The 19,019-nt window shown below is 38.3% G+C and overlaps 1 protein-coding gene across 1 annotated transcript; it reads left to right on the top strand.

Moving 5' to 3' along the window:
• Window positions 1–13,723: 13,723 nt before the first annotated feature.
• Window positions 13,724–15,596, top strand: LOC127800338 (uncharacterized). Its single transcript, XM_052334893.1, has 4 exons — window positions 13,724–13,880; window positions 13,969–14,187; window positions 14,270–14,464; window positions 15,058–15,596. The coding sequence occupies exons 1-4, from the start codon at window positions 13,743–13,745 to the stop codon at window positions 15,460–15,462; spliced, it is 957 nt and encodes a 318-aa protein (XP_052190853.1). The 5' UTR covers window positions 13,724–13,742; the 3' UTR covers window positions 15,463–15,596.
• The last annotated feature ends 3,423 nt before the right edge of the window (window positions 15,597–19,019 follow it).

Raw genomic sequence — 19,019 nt, 5'->3', positions numbered from 1 at the left:
TCGTCTCCACAACCATTAGACGTGACCTTTGGCTAGGTCAGGATAGTTCTTTCTCTTTCTGTTTCTCCATTTGATCCCATCATTTAGGCGAGGTTCTAGGCAGACATGGTTGTAACCATAACAAAGGAGGAGATAACTTCAAGGATTTATATGGCAGCCTTGGAGAAATATTACAGTCAGCACTAGGCCACCTGTAATTTTGCTCGTCCTCAACCAATGGAACACTAGCCAAGAAAGGTGCTTGACTTGGAGCCATCAACACAGCTATCACTTTTTCCCACACCCCTCTTATTAATAATGGTGAGATCCATGTGTCTCATTGCTAACTAAAGGGGGAGGAAGTTAGAATTAGCCCCAGGCTAGTTAACACTGACAAAGTATCAGCCCTGGGGGTTGGAACAAGATTAATCTACTCATCGATTTTGACTTGTGATGAGTGGGAGTTGGTGAAGTGAGCTCTGGAAAATATGGACATCGGGAAGTGATTTTTGGTAGAGGTAATATTCCTTACTTTATTTTAGTGTTGAAAGTTGAATTTTAGCATGAACTGATGTTTTGTATTTTGTGATTTCAGAGGGGGTTAAAGGATAGTTGTTGCCAATGCTTATAATTGCACAGCCCTTCCAAAAGCCAATGTAGATTATTATAGAAGGATAGATAAGACAATGTGTTACAAGCAATAGCATCGGTGCCTCAAAGGAAGAGTCCGAGACCTTGAGCGATTAGAACTCAGGTCTGAAGCCTTGAGGAGGAGGTCAACGATGTGATAATAAAGAACTACTCCCTCGAGAGCGAGTATGAGAGAATGAGGAACAACAACACCCATCATGTTCTCCTTCAAGTAGAGGTCAAAACCTATTTGTTATGTAACACCCCATTTTCCATATGTGTTATATCTTAGGATAATTCTGGGATAATAATTTTTTTCTTTCAAAACTAACGTTAAACCATATCATAGCTCATATTCATCCCAAAATTTCCATTCGTCTATCTTGAATGAGAACATCATAAACATCAATTGTTAAAGTTCGAATTGAACCTTAACTTTAATATTAACCAATAAAAAGGTTATACATCACTACTATTCAAAATGTTCAGATTTCAAAGTAGCAAAACTTAAATACATAGGCTACATAACATACATTTATTACATCATGCACTTTGCTAAGTGCCATTACATGCCTCTTTCATCTTTGTTCCTGCTACAACTCTATCTGGAACATTTGAATATTCCAGGGGTGAAGCCCACATTAGATGCCAAACCATCTAAGTAAGAGTACATCATTTAAATGCACGTGTATGAATGTAATGTACATATCATCATTACTCTCATGTTTAGGTTGATCGCACCCAACTGTTACCCGTCATTTTTACAGTCTCTCTGCCAGACCAAGGTGTATGGGTGCATCCTTTGCAAAGCAACGACGCCAGTCCTTAATCCCAAATCCATGCAACGTGTGACTGCAAATTTTATCGTGCTCATAAGCATATTTCATCATCAATACATCTAAATGCAAGCTACATGACATGTTCACATCAAGACATGACAACATGATAAAACCATTTACATAAAATCAGGTTTTTGGGTCGAGCCACTTACAAGCCCTTTTCATAAACTAAATCTAGTTGAGTAGTACCACTTATCTTTCACAAAGTTTGGAATATCTCGAAAAGCATGTAACACCTCGATTTTTGTGCCAAATCATGAAAATAGCACAAACTATTTCACCTCAAGTCCCAAAGCACTCTATCCAATATATTTATTTAAAAAATCATCAAAACCTATTTTTTCATAATTTTCTTGCATTTTTCTATATTTTTCTCCAATTTTCTTCTCTAGCATTCCAAAATAAATGCCTACATCAATATTTTTCCAAATATTTTTACATAAAAAATCCTAAAAATATTTTTCTAGAAATTCTAAAAAAAAAAATTCTGAAAAAACCTGCTGCACACACGCTCTCACGTGCTTAACGTGTGGACTGCGAGTGGGAGAAGGTGTGTGAAGGCCACGATCTGGTCTTTTTCTGCAGCGACGGCACATCGGAGTTGCTGGTTTCTTCCCCTAGGTTATTTTCCTCATTTAGTCGATCACAGATTTGTGATATGGTGTTCAAAAGGACGATCGGAAGGGCTTCAATCGGGGCTTCAAACTCTCGACCGACACTACTGCCTCATTTTTTGATGAGCACTCAAAACCCCACCAAAAGGCTACCAAAATGCCTCAAACTCTCTAGAATATATCCTCAACTCATGGGTAACAAAAGCCTCTTATTTGTATCCCTCATTTCGTTTAAAAACAAGGTCGATTGGAAGCTCAAAGTTTTCCAAAACCCTCGGCTAAACTTCTTCTATTTATAGCCAAAATCGGGCCTTTAATCGCTAATGGTTGTCCTTATCAAGGTCCCTAGCACCTCTACTTGTCCTAGATGAGTCCAAATCCACCGAAACAGCCTTCAAATCCTCGATTACAGTAGGCAAACTTTCAGCCGAAAGTTGGCTAAATTTGACAGTGATTTGGCCGTTTGTCGGCTAAGAAGCTTGTCTTGGCCTTACTCTGAGGCCACCCAGCCACTTCCTATGGTCTCCCATGGACAAATTCGGCGATTGGATGGTTGGTCGGCCATGACTACTTTTTGAAAATTACACTTTCACCTCTTAAATTTCTGAAATGCAATTTCAGCCTTTTCCACAAAGTCCCTGAGTTTTCTAAAACTTCCATTGGGACCCTCACGTTCTAAACTTCTCATTTGACCCTCCCAAAGTTTCAGAAAAAAATGTTGTTTTAACCTCCCTCGGGAATTTTTAAAAAATTACACTTAGACCCGAATCTTCATTTTGGCCGTAAACCCTTTTGTTTCACCCTGAAACCACTAAAGGGTTATTTCTTATGTAAAAATGGAGCCCCCTTAAAGTCCTGTTGACTTCCCGAGAGTCCTCTACGATGATTCTGTCTTTCAGCCTGAATCGAAACTGTACAAAAACTGTCTCAATTTTAATTTCTTTTAATACTATAAATCCTATCTCAGAACGCTCATCTAGATCATATCATTTTCCTTATATATTTACACTCCGAGACATTCCCTGCAGTCGATTCGGTACTTATAACTGTAAGAAATTATACTTAAGCCCCTAATCTTTTGATAATTTCATTTATAGCCTAAGTTAAAATTATTCTTGAGCCCTTTAGAAAATTTGGGATATTACACGTTGTCCTTGTGTTGTGCTAGCTAGAGGATGTCAAGCTACCAACACCCATCATGTTCTCATTGATTTACAAAACTTGGTTCAATTGTTGAGCCTAACTCAACTTGCAGGAAGAAAAGAAGGAAGAGAAAAGAAGAATGAGCAACACACGAGTAGGAGAAGCCGATAATGAAGCATAACCCGTGCACAATCTCTCTTCCTTTTTTAATCTTTCTCTAATTAGTTGATCAACAGGGCCCAATAATAGCCCCACATCTCTCCTTAAGGATTGTTCCGATGGACTTTTACATAATCATAGTGTGTAGCAATGTCTAACATAATCCTGATAGACTTTAACATTGTGACAGGTGAGAAGGTTTTATTATAGTCAACACCTTATCTTTGACGATATCCTTTCACCACTAGTCGTGCCTTATATGTTTGAACATGTCCATTAACACCGATCTTTTGCTTGAAGATCCATTTAGACATAATGGGAACTATTCCCTCAAGTGGATATACCAAGTCTCAGACCTGATTAGAATACATAGAATCCATTTTTCATTTCATAACCTCATGCCACTTCGAGGAATTGAAATGACATATTGCCTCCTCATAGGTAGTAGGATCAATTAATTGATCACTATCCCCACATAAGAACAATTCCTATATCTCCTCAACCACTAGTCCATACTAACGTTTCAAAAGATGAGATACCCAATGAAACCAATGAGAAACCTGTAGGATGATATCTTGACTAGTAGTAGCTTGCTCAGTCATTTGATTAGGGATTTGTGGTATGGAAGACTTCACTTCCGATTCTATTTTCTTTCCCATACCTCCTTGGATTAATTGTTTTTCCAAAATAGAGGCATACATAGTGATCACAACTCTTTAATCATCAAGAAAATACTCATAATACCATAAACTGTCTTTAGGATACCATACAAACCTTTATTTTTCAGATCTAGGTTCCAACTTTTTAGTTTTTAGTTTCTTAACAAACATAGGACAACCCTAAATCTTAACATGCTCAAGACTAGTTGCCTTCCCTACCGATATCTTATATGGTGTTGTCGCAATTGATTTAGTTGGGACCAAGTTTAATAGGTAAGTAGCGATAAGAAGGGTATATCCCCACAACAAAATAGGGTACAATTTTATGTTCTACCACACCATTAAGTTATGGTGTGTGAGGAGGTGTTAATTGTGAAACAATACAATACTCCTAGAGATAATAAACAAATTTAGTACTCAAGTATTCTCCTCCTTGATCTGATCAAAAAATTTTGATACTCTTTTTCGTTTGGTTTTCGACTTCAACCTTGAATTCTTTGAACTTTTCAAAGACTTCAGACTTGTATTTCATTAAGTACATGTAACCATACCTAGATAAATCATCGGTAAAAGTCACAAGGTAGACATAACCACCTTGAGCCATAATGTTTATGGGCCTATATACATCTGAATGTATCAATCCTAGTAATTCTGTAGCCCTCTCCCCTTGTCTAATAAAGGGTGACTTAGTCATTTTTCCTAGAATACAAGACTCACAAGTCAACCTAGGTTCAAAACCCAAATCTTTAATTATACCAAACTAAGCCAACTTTACTATTTTATTCACATCAATATGGTCGAGTCTAAGGTAGCACAAATGCATAGGATTATGTTCATTATCTCAAGAACGCTTCTTTTCATGTGTGGTCTCAGCAACTATTTGTTGAAATTTCCCACTTTCATGTGTTTCCAAAAAATGAAGACCATTCACCATCACAACTTTGCCAACACACTTATTATAATAATGAAGATAACAACAATTGTTAGAAAATGAGAATTCATAATTGTTTCGTACAAGCTTAGAAATGGACATTACATTCCTTATAGCATTTGGTATAAGCAAACCATTATTTAAATTCAGTACATGATCAGAAGACAACTGTACAAAAGTAGTTCCTATGGCTAATGAAACAAGTGTTGCTCCATTTCCCACTTTCAGAACCACTTCATGCTTCTCAAGCGTCCTACTTCAATTGAGATCCTATGGAGATAAATAGATATGAGATGTAGCACCAAAATTAACAATGCAAGAAGTAGGGTACATCTAATGTTGAGATCAGTCTCAATCACAAATAAGAAAGGAGAAATACCTTGACCTTCTTGACTTTAACCTTTAAGTTTCTAGGATAGTCTAGGTAATTTCTCTTTTAGTGCCCCTTTTTCTAGTAAAAGAAACATTTACCCTTATCTCGCACCTTCTTATCTTTTGACTCAGTCTTACCAACGTCCCTCTGTGACCCAAGAAATTTTCTTTTCTTTTTCTTGGATTTATTTGTCTTTTGGGAAGAAGACGAGGCCACGACAAGAACTCATTCTTTTCCTTTTCCTTATTTATGTGACTGTGTTGTTCTTAATATATTTAACAACTCAAGGAGTGAGTACTCAATTTTATTCATATAAAAATAAGTTATATAAGAGAAAAAGAATCCAACAACGATTTCAAGATAAGATCAATCCTAAGATGAGGATCCATGGGGAAATTCATCATATCAAGTTGACCAATCCAATTGATAATGTTGATAACACGATCTCCAACATAAGACCCTTCCATCATTTTAACCCAAAATAGCTTATTTGATATCTCATATCTAGTTGTCTGACTATGCTCACCATAAAGATCCCTAAGATTTCAAATCATGCTTGCAGCATTAAGCAAATTCTTGTGCTAACGCTACAAGTCATTGGACATAGAAGCGAGAATATAGTTACGAGCTTGAAAGTCACGATCCTTTAAAATCTCCCAAGTGTCTCGTTCCTCATTATTCACATCCTCATATAAAGACCTAAGGGGACTAAGGTATAAGATGTCATTGATCTTTTCCATACTAAGCACTATTTTAAATTTTGAAACCAATTTGTAAAATTAAGGCCAATAAGTCTATTGGTATCCAAAATACGTGAAAGCGGATTCATATTGCCTGTCATTTGTACTACAAAAAATAAAGAGATTATTAGTAGATATATCTTTGCAAAAAATGCCATCTAATTAAGCACTTTAAACTAAATAGTTACTCCTACTAAATTTTTTGAATCATGCACTTCCCAAGTAAAAAATGTGAATCCATTGTGACTCATTAACAAGTGATCAAATTCTCAATCATATTGTTGTTACCAAAATACAACAATCTATTTTTTTTTTTTCGTGGGAGACTACAATTGGTGCGTGGTTGATCGCAACAGTCTTGCTCAGGCCTCGTGTAATACCCGGGAATGATTTAAGGTCATAAATAATATTTAATGAAGGGTATAAATGGAATTTTTGGAAAAATGAGGCTATAAGGTACACTAACGCAGTTTTAGATGACTGAATCAGTCGGAGAGAGTACTCCAGATCTTAGATAGCCAAGGAAAATGGTATAGTATCGACGAGTGATTTAAATTATGATTTTTAGTGATGAAAGAAAGTGGATCAGGAATAGTTTTCGGTACAGCTATTAACCGGGCTAAGAAAATCGAATCGATGTAGGAGACGTTCAGAAGATCAATGGAGCGGGTTAAAGACTAATATTTAATGTGTAGAACAACCCTTAAGCGATTTTGGGTTGAAAAAAATGGATTTAAGGTCGAGTTAACTAGTCGGGCCCAAGTGCAATCTTTCTAAATTTGCTCCGGGGAGGTCAAAACGGTAATTTTTGGAAGTTCCAAGGGTGAAATGAGATGTACAAAGCTTGTGGGCCTTAGTAATATAGTTGGATTTATTAGGGGTGTTGTGGAGAAGGTACAAATGTCATTTGAAGAAAACTGGGGGCCAAAGTGTAATAAATCAAAATTGGGCAGTGTGAATGCAAGCCAAAATTCGGCCGCCGCCTTCCACCGCACGTGAAGGCCATTTTCGATGATGGGACGATTGGGGAGGAACTAGGGGAGGTTGTATACGGCGTGGGCTGGCTTGGGGACCAAGCCTTGGCCACTGATTGGCTGGAACTTGGCCGGATTTTTGCTATAAATAGCAAGGGTTTCGGCCGAAACTTGTGGAGCAAATTGATCGCGATTTTGGATGGTTTTGAGAGAGTGGTTAAGGGGCTATTGGTGTTCGCATCAAGGGGAAGATTTTGGGAGGTTTAGGAAGCATTTTCATCAAGAATAGAGGCCGATTGAAGCTCGGCCAAGAACGGGTGGCGGACCATTTTCTGCAGCCTGCAACTGTCATTTTCGGGCCTTTTCCAGCGAGGTTTCGGGTTTGAAACCGGTACCAATGTGATCAACTTCAGGTGGGCTTCAAGCGGGTGCCACTTTCGAAACCATCGGAGCAACCGCCAGCAGCCGGGAATTTGGGGAAGAAGGTGGCGCGTGGCTGCACGCACCGCACACTACTCTGACCCAAGCGCAAGGCGCATGAGGGCGCGTGGATGGGGGCATTTCGGTAATTTCTCCTCTAGTATTTTTATTTATTTATTTTGGGATCTATCATGTTAAAATAGTTGGAAAAATATTTGAGGAGATAATTATTTTGGAATTATTGAGGTGAAAAATGGGAGAAAATAGAAGAAATTAAGGAAAATTTGAGGAAAATGGATTTTAATGCTTCCTTAATTAATTATGGTGTTTAGGAAGAGTTGTGGTTCGAGGTTGACTGTAAGTTCGAGTACTTGTATTTTGGCACGCAAAGCGAGGTCATGCATGAGGATCGAGGCGATCCAAATACGTTCGAGATGAGTGGTCTGACTCTAGTTTTACTCTTGTTTTGAAAATATCTTGGTGTGGGTATAGTGAGTTCAGGTGAGCAGTCTTACCAGAACTCGAGATGCTATGCTTATGCGTTTTATTCATGTATATATGACATCATTTGCATATTGATCATGTGGTATACTGCATCAACTGTTTTTACTTGCAAAAGAGTCGGTGCATGGCGTGTGATTTTTATATCCTCAGGGTATTGATTTTCGTGTTGTTATTAGGTCCATATGGGACGGGATGGGGTCTTCTTGAGAATGGGACAAGGTTAATCCTGATGAAGGAGTGACACTGTAGGGCACTCGAGAGATTAAGTATGTCGCGATAAGGTCAACCCCAACGGTGTGTGGAAGGTGTTTCCACGGGAGGTTGAGTATGTCAGGGAGATTTCTCAAGATAGACATGTTGCATATCGTTTTGTTTATGTATTCCATGCTCGTATGTTTGTTCATGCATTATGTAAACTGTTTCATGTCGTCACTTAGATGTTTTGTCATCTAACCTGGGTTATGCCCCTGGAACGTTCAATGTTCCAGTCAGGGACTGCTGCGAGGGTAAGGACATGGCCGGTTGAAGGTCAACGGTGCTTAGATTGATAGTTGTTGTAAACTTTGGGGTTTTAGTATGTATTTCAGCTTGTGTATGAACAGTTGTACGATAACGTTGTTATCATTTGGTCATTTGTAATACATATTTTGTCATGATAATACTATGTAAGAACCTCGGTGTTTGATGTTAATGTATCCGCTGCGTTATGATATGTCTCGTTTAGTTGTTAAGATTATTGATCTTGTTAAGTTAAACGGGCAAGACTGGGGCTTTCGGGATCTTGTGTGTGCATGTGAAGGTTGTTCATGAAGCACCGCGCGTGATGATGTTAATAAAAAAAAAAAAAAGATTCATTGAAATACCCTTATAGTAACACGCCCGGCGATACAGGGTGTTACACCTCGTGAGTGTTTTGAGAGGTTTGTCACCAACACGCGCTAAAAGTCTTGTCACCAATGCGCTATGAGTCACATCACCGTGTGCTGAGAGTCTGGTGATTTGGTGGGTTTGGTGATCAGGTGGGTTTGATGATCAGGTGGGTCTGATAATCAAGTGAGTCTGATGATCAGGTGATCCAAGATAATCGAGTGGCCTAAGATAACCGAGTGACCAAGATAATCGAGTGGCCAAGGATAACCAAGTGGCCAAGGATAACCGAGTAGCCTTGATAACCGAGTGGCCCTTGATAACCAAGTGACCAAGGATAACTGAATGGCCAAGGATAACCGAGTGGCCCTTGATAACCAAGTGACCCTTGATAACCTAGTGGCCAAGGATAACCGAGTGGCCTGCAAAACGAGAGCACCGTTAGGGCACAGGTGGGGGTCCTCGCGTAATCCCTTCGATGCCTAAGTTAGTTCTCGAGAGCAAAAGTGTGAAATTGTGTTGAGGGGCCTAATAGTGCGTGCCTTGTGATGAAGGCATGGCCTCTTATTTATAGTGGAGGGTGAGGGTGTAACGCCCCACTTTTCCAAATACACAATAACTTGAAATATGATTAAGACATCACCTACGGGCGTTATGAAAACCCTTACCAACAGAAGCATTGGATCGAACCTGCAAACTTAACCAAAGCTAAATAAAGGGGTTTCCACTAGATTTCCTTTACAAGTTCAAGAAATGTATATGACCTTCAATACTCCATAAAACAAAACACATCACAGCAGGTAGAATTGTAGGACACCCACACACACATCCTTTACAACCTTGAGTATCCTAGCTGCTATTTACAATACATCACTTGGGTTACAAGGGTACATAATGAAACTAAAGTCCTAAGCTAGCCGAGCATCACTTCCTTGCCCACGCTTGAAATGGAACCTAAAACACCTAACACTTCCAATATACCTGGAACGTGGAACGTTCCAGGGGTACCAACCCAAGTTAGGTATACATCTAAGTGAGTGAATCAGAAAGGAAATGTATATGCGTGCAAATGCAATAATGCTATTATGAAATCCACCCCTGTGGTAGTAATGCCAGGGTGTTGCAATCACCCTCAAGATCATCATTGTCACCCCTGGCTCACCTTAAGAGCATGAGATCTTCCATGATGTCCCAACAACTAGCCACAGTCACCAACACGAACATATGACAAAGCTGAAGGAATATGCATAAACAAGGGAAAATATGACATGTAAGCCACAAAGGCATGATATGCAAGCCAACATCCACACACAAGTGAAGCAACAAATGCTCAAAGTGTCACAAAACATGCAAGAATCACTCACCTTGACTAATTACCTTTGGAAGCACAGCTTACAACAAGCGAGAATGGGTTTTATCGCTGTTTTCTTACTACTTGGCATGAACTTCGAGAAAGACCCGAAAACTCCACCGAGGCTCATTCTCCCTCATTTCTTCCCCCATTTTCTCCCTTCTTTTTGGCAGTGTTTCCTCTCTCAAACTCCCTTCCTTTTCCTCCTTGCTTGGTGCCCAAAATGAATAACCCCAAAGCCCTTATTTATAGGAAACTCTGACGAACCAAATCGCGCCACATGTTACGTCATCATGAGATTTCAAATCCTATCTCTTAAGTGGCCAATGAATGCTTACCACATGTACTTAGGGATAAGGTTTGGAGACTTTTGCAAACTTGGAGGCTAAGTAAGCTTTTCTTGGCCAATCATGCGATGCCACATCAGGGGGTCATTATGAGCCATCATGTGACCTTATCTTATCTTCCAAGTGGCCAATGGTTGATTGCCATATGTTCTTGAGGATAAAGTTTGGATACTTTTGGAGGCTAAGTAAAAGACTTGGAGAAGACTTGGGGAAGACTTTGAGAAGACTTGGACTTTAAGTAAAGACTTAGGGAAGACTTGGAGAAGACTTAGAGCAAAGACTTATAAGGTTTTTATAGTTAGAAAGAATATGAATATAAGGTTTAATTTGTTTGTTTGGATGTTCCTACATTTTGGTGTTTTGTTTAAAAAAAATAAAGATAAATATTTTTATAATGAAAAAATTTTAACCATACGACATAAAATAACTTACTAATTCAAAATTCATTTTTCAATTTACACCAAAATTAATAAATTATATATTTTTTGTAAAAGCATCTTTATATATGTGTATCTATAAATAAATACATACATACATATCCATATACATACACATACGTTATACACAACACACAGATATATATAACAAGTAAACACCAGGTTTGGTCTACCAAATTTTTAATATACTTAAATATTCTTTAAATGCAAGTAAACACCATTTATTTTGGCCACACAAGCTCAACAAGTTTTTTATCTAAATGATCGGAGTCGGGGAAAGAATTGGATGGTTGTACAAAAGGTAAATCATCGGAACATATATGATATAATTGAGCATGACGATGATGAAGAGAGGGTGAATGATGATATCTTTCAAGAGGAAGAATCTAGTGAGTTGCCACCTTTTCAGCCAACGGAAGAAATAGTCGATACGTCTTTATTGGTTTGACAAAATGAAGAACCAATAAATCTGCCTCATGAGTTGGTGGTTAAACTATGTAGGGAACAAGCATTTATTAATGATCGAGAACATAACTTGGAAGATATTGAGGACAATGATGACGACGGTAGATTTTTTATAACCGATGAAGTAACTTTAGAATCTGAGACTGATGACGACTCTGATGACCCAGATCTTGGTGACGATGACGATGATAATGCATGATGCGTGATTTTTTATTACAGTTCTTACATGGCTACTAGTGGGCGAAGAGGTAGGGCTGCACGAAGAGGAGGACGAGTTGGCGGACAAACAAAGCCTATTGTTGCCCCCATTACATCAGATTTTGGTTTGTTGCATTTAGATTTATGATTGATTTCATTATTTTTCCAACAATTGTCTTTAGTACTTACATGCATATTCATTTTTATATAGGAGGACATGTTGGAGGACAGACAGAGCCTATTGTTGCCCCCACTACATCGCATTCTGGTTTGCTGCATTTAGATTTATAGCTAATTTGATTATTTTTCCAACATTTATCTTTGGTGCTTACATACATATTCATTTTTATACATGTTGTGCCAGAGAAAAAATAAAAAGAAATAAAAATAAAAAATAAAAAAAGCAAAAGCTGGCGGCAAATTGCCGCCAGCCTTGCGGCAAAAATGCCGCCAGCCTCGCGGCATGAGCTAGCCGCGAGGCTGGCCTTGCACAAGGGCTAGCCGCGAGGCCAGACTTGCGGCTGGCCTCGCGAGCGACAGCCTCGCGGATGCTTGCCGCGAGCTCACTTGTGGCTAATTGCTGCAAGCGGCCTTGCGATTGCATGCCGCGAGGGCCGCGGCCCCCTCAGGGGCTGGCCGCAAGGCTCCACCTTGCGGCCATTTGGTGGCTGCCTTACGGCCACTTGGCTAGGCCGCAAGGTTCAAGCCTTGCGGCCACTTCTTTTCTGCAAAATTTAATCCCCTTTCGTTGAAGTTGCCCCCATTTAGCAAACGCCACGTGTCAACACCAACCACCCTTGAAAATCTTGCCCTATAAATACCCAGCTACAGGAAATTAATAACCTCCTCCAACTTCGGTAAATCTGATCACTTTGAATACACTTTGACTAATTTTTCATGGATATTCATCGGGATTCGGGACTAACTTTGGCATCGGAGGGCCTTTGCGGGGAAAATTCCCGCGAGCCTTCTAACCTATTTTCTCAGCATTAACAGGGCCGAATCCTTGTGGCGAACCTTGTGGCGAAGCTAGAGGCAAAGCTTGTGGCGAAGCTTGCGGCAAAGCTTGTGGTGAAGCTAGGGGCGAAGCCTTGTGGCGAACCTTGTGGTGAAGCCTAGTGGCAAAGCTAGTGGCAAGACCTTGTGACAAAACTAGTGGTAAGACCTTGTGACGAAGTTAGTGGCAAAGCTAGCGGCAAGACCTTGTGGCAAAGTTAGTGGCAAGACCTTGTGGCAAAGCTAGTGGCAAGACCTTGTGGCGAAGCTAGCGGCGAAGCTAGTGGCAAAGCTAGTGGCAAGACTTTGTGGCGAAGCTTGTGGCAAAGCTCGAGGCGAAGCTTGTGGCGAAGCTTGTGGCGAACCTCGTGGCGAAGCTAGCGGCAAAGCTTGTGGCGAAGCTAGCGGCGAAGCTTATGGCGAAGCTAGCGGCAAAGCTTGTGGCGAAGTCAGTGGTGAAGCCTAGTGGCGAACCTAGTGGCGAGACCTCATGGCGAAAGCTAGTGACGAGAGCTAGTGGCGAAAGCTAGTGGCGAGAACTAGCGGTAAATCCTTGAGGCGAGCATCCTAAAGGCAACCTCCCTTAAAACAACATCTCTTACGGCAACCTAACTTCACCCGACACCGAGCTCGAGTGGACCCCACATCACAAAATTTTAATTGTTGTATTTTGGCAACAATAATACAGGAGGACAGACAGAGCCTATTGTTGCCCCCACTACATCTCCGTTAGTGGAGCCTATTACAATCCCATCTCCACCAGTTGTCACACATTCTGGTTTGCTAACTATCACAATCTAATTTGCTGCATTTAGATGTATTGTTGATACTATTATGAGTTTATTTTCTTATAATGTTAGGTTTCATATAACAAAGTTAGAATTCAATCAGTTTTTGTGTCTAACATCTTTGGCTGCAGATGTGGATATGCACACCTCATCTCGATCAACAGCTACAGATGTGGATGTGCACACCTCATCTCGATCAACAGCTGCAGATGTGGATGTGGATGCACCTGAAGGTTCAAATGTATGCAGGAGTACTTATAGACAACGTGCTCGGAAGGTGAAGAAACATGCTAAGGAAAGATTGACTGTGGAGTTCAATTTTACTTTTATGCAAGCTATTTGTAACAACGCAGAGATGTTTAATAATGAAATTGGATACATTGTACGTAAGAATTGTAGTTTTCAATATAAGGAGTGGAGATGTGTACCTTCGACAGTTAGGGCATCGCTTCATCACAAACTTCTTGTAAGTAAATCATCATTTTATTATTTTTACTTTGTATATTTATGTGTTTTCTTATTGCTAACATTATATGACTTCTTTTCTTTTTTAGACTGTTTTTGATATCAACATTGAGGATAAAAATATCCAAAAGGTTATCGATAAACAAATGCAACGAGCTTGGAGAGGCCACAAATATAAGCTACATGCTTACTTTAAAGAAATTGGAGGAGAGAAAGATCCAATTAAGGCCAAAAGTAAGCGCCATGAGGAAGTGAGCCAAGATGATTGGGATTACCTTTGTGATCTTTGGACAAATCCTGTTTTTATGGTAATGCTTATAACTGGTTTTTAGGATTCTTTTTTTTATTAATGAAAATATATATTTATTAGTGAATTGTTAATTTTTAAAGGAACGAGCACAGAAGAATGCCAACTCTCGTGCAAAACGAAAGTGGGAATCTAGAAATGGTTCGAGGAGTACAGCGCGTCATCACGTTGTTCGTGGAGCTAACTTGGATGGCCCGATAGGACATATTGAGACTTGGCATCTTCGACATTGGCATTCCGAACACGATTGGTCATCTTCAGAGTTAGAGGCTAAATATGTAAGTATATTATTTTTACTCTAGATTAGGGGAGGAAAAAGCTGAAATCAGGGAAGATTGGTTTGCATAGTTTTATTTTTATTAATTGAAGAGCTTATGTTGGGTATCTTGTGAAGAGTATTGAGTTCAATCAAGGATAAGTGTTTTGTAGGAATAAATAAAGTTATCAAAAAGAAAAAGGAATGGAGAAATGCAATGGGAATTCTTTTTTTGGAATCAGATTGATCTTAAAACTTGCATTTTCGTTTCTTTTCTAGTTTTTCTTTGTACTTTTTCCATGCTTTTTGAAAGGTGGGGGGAGTTGATGTGTGAAGGGATTGATTAATTTTTCTTTGTAACTCTTAATGAATTTGAACAATATAGAATTTTATCATATTGTGGAGATCTAGTTGTTGCTAGTTGTTACTTAAGTAGAAAGTATTTGTTGGATTTTCCATCATATTTCTTTGTTAGTGGCATAAATAGCATTGAGTGGGTATGCTTGCGAAAAATCATGATCGATTTTGATGATTCAATTGCTTTATATTGGCATAATTGAGACTATATTTTTAATTTAAAAATAATTGATTAAGAATATGTTATATTTTTTACAGGAACAAATGATGCAGTTGAGGCGAGATAATTCTCCAGATAAAATGACTGATAAGGATATCTTAGAAAAGGTTCTTGGACGACAATCTGTTCGCTTGTTTGGTTGGGGGCGATCTCCTAGTACTTTCGGGACAACATGCACTAGTGAGGAGTCTAGTCGTCCAACTTACAAACAATTGGTTAATGATTTGAACAGGTACAAATCTCTTTTTCAAGAGCTCCAGGGAGACGTGAACATGTTACGGCAAGTATTGATTGAAAAGAATATTATGCCTCCTCCGTCTACTGCGCATGTACCATCGGATTATAGTTCAGGACGATCTCGCCTCAATCCATCCCGTCTCGACCCATCCAGTTCTAGCCCTTCCCTCCATTCTACTGAAGAGGAGTTTGGCGACGAGATTTAATAATTTGTTTTATGCTTTTTTTTCAAGAATGTTTGAACTTTTTAGGTGACTTTATGATTTTATGCTTATTTTGTGACTTTATGACTTTTTATGTGCGTATATGTTTGAACTAAATCGTAATAGATGACTTTTTATTTTGTGACTCTTTATGTGCAACAATTGAAATTTTAAATATAATATTTTAGCTTTGTCCACACATAATATGGTTTTTAGCCACATGGAAATTATCCTTTCATACAGAAATTATTTTTTATATTACTGCCCACACATAATATGTTTGTTACCCACATTATATTTTTTTTAGCTACACATTTATTTTTTTTTTAAATTATTACCCGCACATAATATTTTTTTTACCTACACATAAAGTTTTTACCCACACATAAAAAAATTATTTTTAATATTATTACCCACACATAATCTTAACTTTACTTACACATAAACAAATACACGTGTCACGCCACATCATCATCCAATTAAAGCCACATCATTAGCCACGTCATCAGCCACATCAGCAGCCACGTCATTAGCCATGTCATCAGCCACGTCACAATTATAATTTTCGGATATAAAAATACCTACACATACAAAAATATTTACCTACACATATATGTGGGTAATATATTAAGATTTACCCACACATGAATATATGTGTGGGTAAAAGTTATTTTCTAACCCCCCCTTTACCCACACATCTTGACATTTGCATTATGTGTGAAGAAAAATTATAATTGACACATAAGGTGATTTTTACCCACATTTATGTGTGTGGGTAAATCCCTCAATTTTTTGTAGTGTTGGACTTGGACTTCAAAACGATCTAAAGCTCTATTTGATTTGAGTTTGAAATCCAAGATATTTTGAAGAGATATTTTAAGATTTCATCAAATGACGCTTTGGCCCGAACTTTTCACGTTACTGCACTTAGACCCTTGCAACTTGGTCCCCAGGTTATTTTTAATTGTACTTTTTGGTCCCCAAAAAATGAACAAATTATGCTAATACCCCAATATTTTAGGTAAATTACATTTTTACCCGAACTTCAATATTTACGATTTTTCCACTAGTTCAGATACTGAACTTTTGTCTTAAGACTTCTATAATCCATTGAAATGACCTATTTCGTCAAGTTTTAGAGCCTAATAATCTTAGTTATTATCTCATATTTGTGTTTGAAAATCTAGGGGTATTACAGAGGGGAGCCACATGGAAATCACGATGAGATTTTCGTGGCCCATTCCAGAGATTCTGCAACCCATTTCGAGGGTTTCGAAGCCCATCTGGCTAGTGGTGGGCGAACGTTTCATGCCGACGAGAGGAGGCCTACTCGGTCATAATTGAGTGGAGGGCTACTTGGTCATGATCGAGTGGGGGGCCACTCGGTTATAATCGAGTAGGGGCCCTTTCTTCTACTTCGATGCTTTTTGTGATTTTTTTTAGCCTTTGAGCGCAGGTGTATCAAGTTCAAACTCGATTTTCACATTGATGAAGCCTGAATATCTAAAAACTCAAAACATAAAATTTGTAGATAATTCTATTATATTTCCATAAGAATTTGAATCACCTCAATATGAGCTTGAATGAGAGAGTTATGTCCAAAAAACCAAAGTAGTGTCATACCCACTCGGCATAACCGAGTGGGTCATGAAAAATGAGGGGAGATTGGTCTTCCACACACTCGGTTATGACTGAGTGGGGGCCCACTTGGTCATGAATGATTGGGTCTTCATTCCCTTGGATTTGAGGGCTTCTTTTGGCTTTTGTCTTGGTTCGGATCTATCTTCGCTCCAATACTTGACTTTGAGCCTCAACAGTGTAGGTGCATCATCTTAGAGCCCAATTTCAGCCTTGATTCGGCCAGTATCTCTCAAAAATCAAAACATAAAACTTATCGATAATTATCTTGGATTTCTACAGGATTTTGAATCACCTCAATCAGAGCCAGGACGAGAGAGTTACGCCTAAAAAATTGAAGTAGTGTCACACCCACTCAGTCATGACTGAGTGGGTCCTCCCTACTTGGTCTCGGCTCAACCTCTTGCTCATTCGTCTTGTTTTCCTTGATCTCTTGAAACCCATAGGCCCTTTGGAATTCATGTCCATGTCTCGTGACTCTTTTAGGTTTCGTGATGCTCCAAGTTTACAGGGCATATGCCTTTACTAGTTATTCAAGCACTCACATAATTGAGTAAACAACAACTTGCCACCACATCATATGTGGAGCTCAATCTTTAGCCTCTAACCCATAAAAAAACTCACATTTACTAGTTATTGGCTTGATAAATTAGTTAGATCTCACCCATTATCTCAACTAGGTGCAATAGTTTTAACATCACCCTCCCTCACCTTTACTAGTTATTGGTTATGTGAGACCCATTCAACATTACCCCATCATATGGTTTTAAATAGTAGAAAACAAACAATCATTCATGAAATGTGCCCTCACCATTATTAGTTATTGAACACACACAATCAAACTGACGTAACCCTTATGATAGTGGAAGGCTATGATAAATCATCACATATTCTTAACACCTTAAATGTGATCTTAAAGAGGATATTTAAGGACTCATTCATACAAAAATTAGAGAGTGATGAATGATGAAAACTCATCTTTATTATTAATATACAAAGATACATCTTATGGTTTACACCCCAATCAATGTCATCTAAATCTAGCCTTAGGGAACATAATTAATAGAACTATCCTCATCCTCACTAGATTCTGAATTATAATCAAATGAAGAAGAATAATTTACCTTATAATCCACTTCTTCCATAAAGCAATGATCAACAATTTGTTTAAATTCTTCACTTGATGAGGAGGAGGAATCTTCATCATTCCATGAAGATAATATCTTCTTTTTCTTATCAAATATGTTTCTATAAACATTTCTAGAGGATTTTCTTTTAGCTCTTTTCAAGGATTACCCATAATCATTTGATTTTAAGGTTTCCACTTATTTTGATAATAAATCAAGTTTATTTTGAAGAGCTTTATTTTTCAAGTGTAGTTTTTCAAACTGAGAATATAATTCATTAAAAGCATTCAACAACTCTTCTTTTGAAAGCTGATTATCATCATCATCATTTAAAAAAATATCATAAATAGAAGTAAGGATTACTTCCTCTTCTTCTTTATGCTCCATTTGTTGATGAGAAGATTGAATTTGATTTCTTGATGATGAATTCATTTATTTCCTTGTGTTCATTATCATCAACCTCACACATATTATCAGTATGATGTATTGTGTTCAAAAATCTATTTTTCACATCACTCCATAATCTATTAAAATAAGGAGACATATCTATAGGATAACCTCTCTTGAAAAAAGATCCCCTATGTTTGTCATGGATCACTCTTGGTTGTTAAGCTAAAATCAAGATCACCTACTTTGATACCAATTGAAAGACAAATTTACACCCAAGAGGAGGGGGGGGGGGGGGGAATTGGGTGTTTTAAAACTTTTTTGATTTAAAGAAATTTAAAGCAAAAACCATGTGAACCTTAAGCCTTTGAAAATTGATGCTGAAAGTGTAAAAATGATAGAGAACAA

This window comes from Diospyros lotus, chromosome 4 (genome assembly GCF_014633365.1).
Source record: "Diospyros lotus cultivar Yz01 chromosome 4, ASM1463336v1, whole genome shotgun sequence".
Taxonomy (NCBI): domain Eukaryota; kingdom Viridiplantae; phylum Streptophyta; class Magnoliopsida; order Ericales; family Ebenaceae; genus Diospyros; species Diospyros lotus.
The sequence above is the reverse complement of the archived record's forward strand: the minus strand, read 5'-3'. Positions and strand labels throughout refer to the sequence as shown.

What these genes read in the sequence shown, in the direction of transcription:
- LOC127800338 (XM_052334893.1), top strand. Translation starts at nt 13,743, where the DNA reads ATGCAAGCTATTTGTAACAACGCAGAGATGTTTAATAATGAAATTGGA. An exon ending in CGCTTCATCACAAACTTCTT is followed by an intron (nt 13,881 to 13,968) that starts GTAAGTAAATCA and finishes TTTCTTTTTTAG; the next exon opens with ACTGTTTTTGATATCAACAT. An exon ending in CAGAGTTAGAGGCTAAATAT is followed by an intron (nt 14,465 to 15,057) that starts GTAAGTATATTA and finishes TATTTTTTACAG; the next exon opens with GAACAAATGATGCAGTTGAG.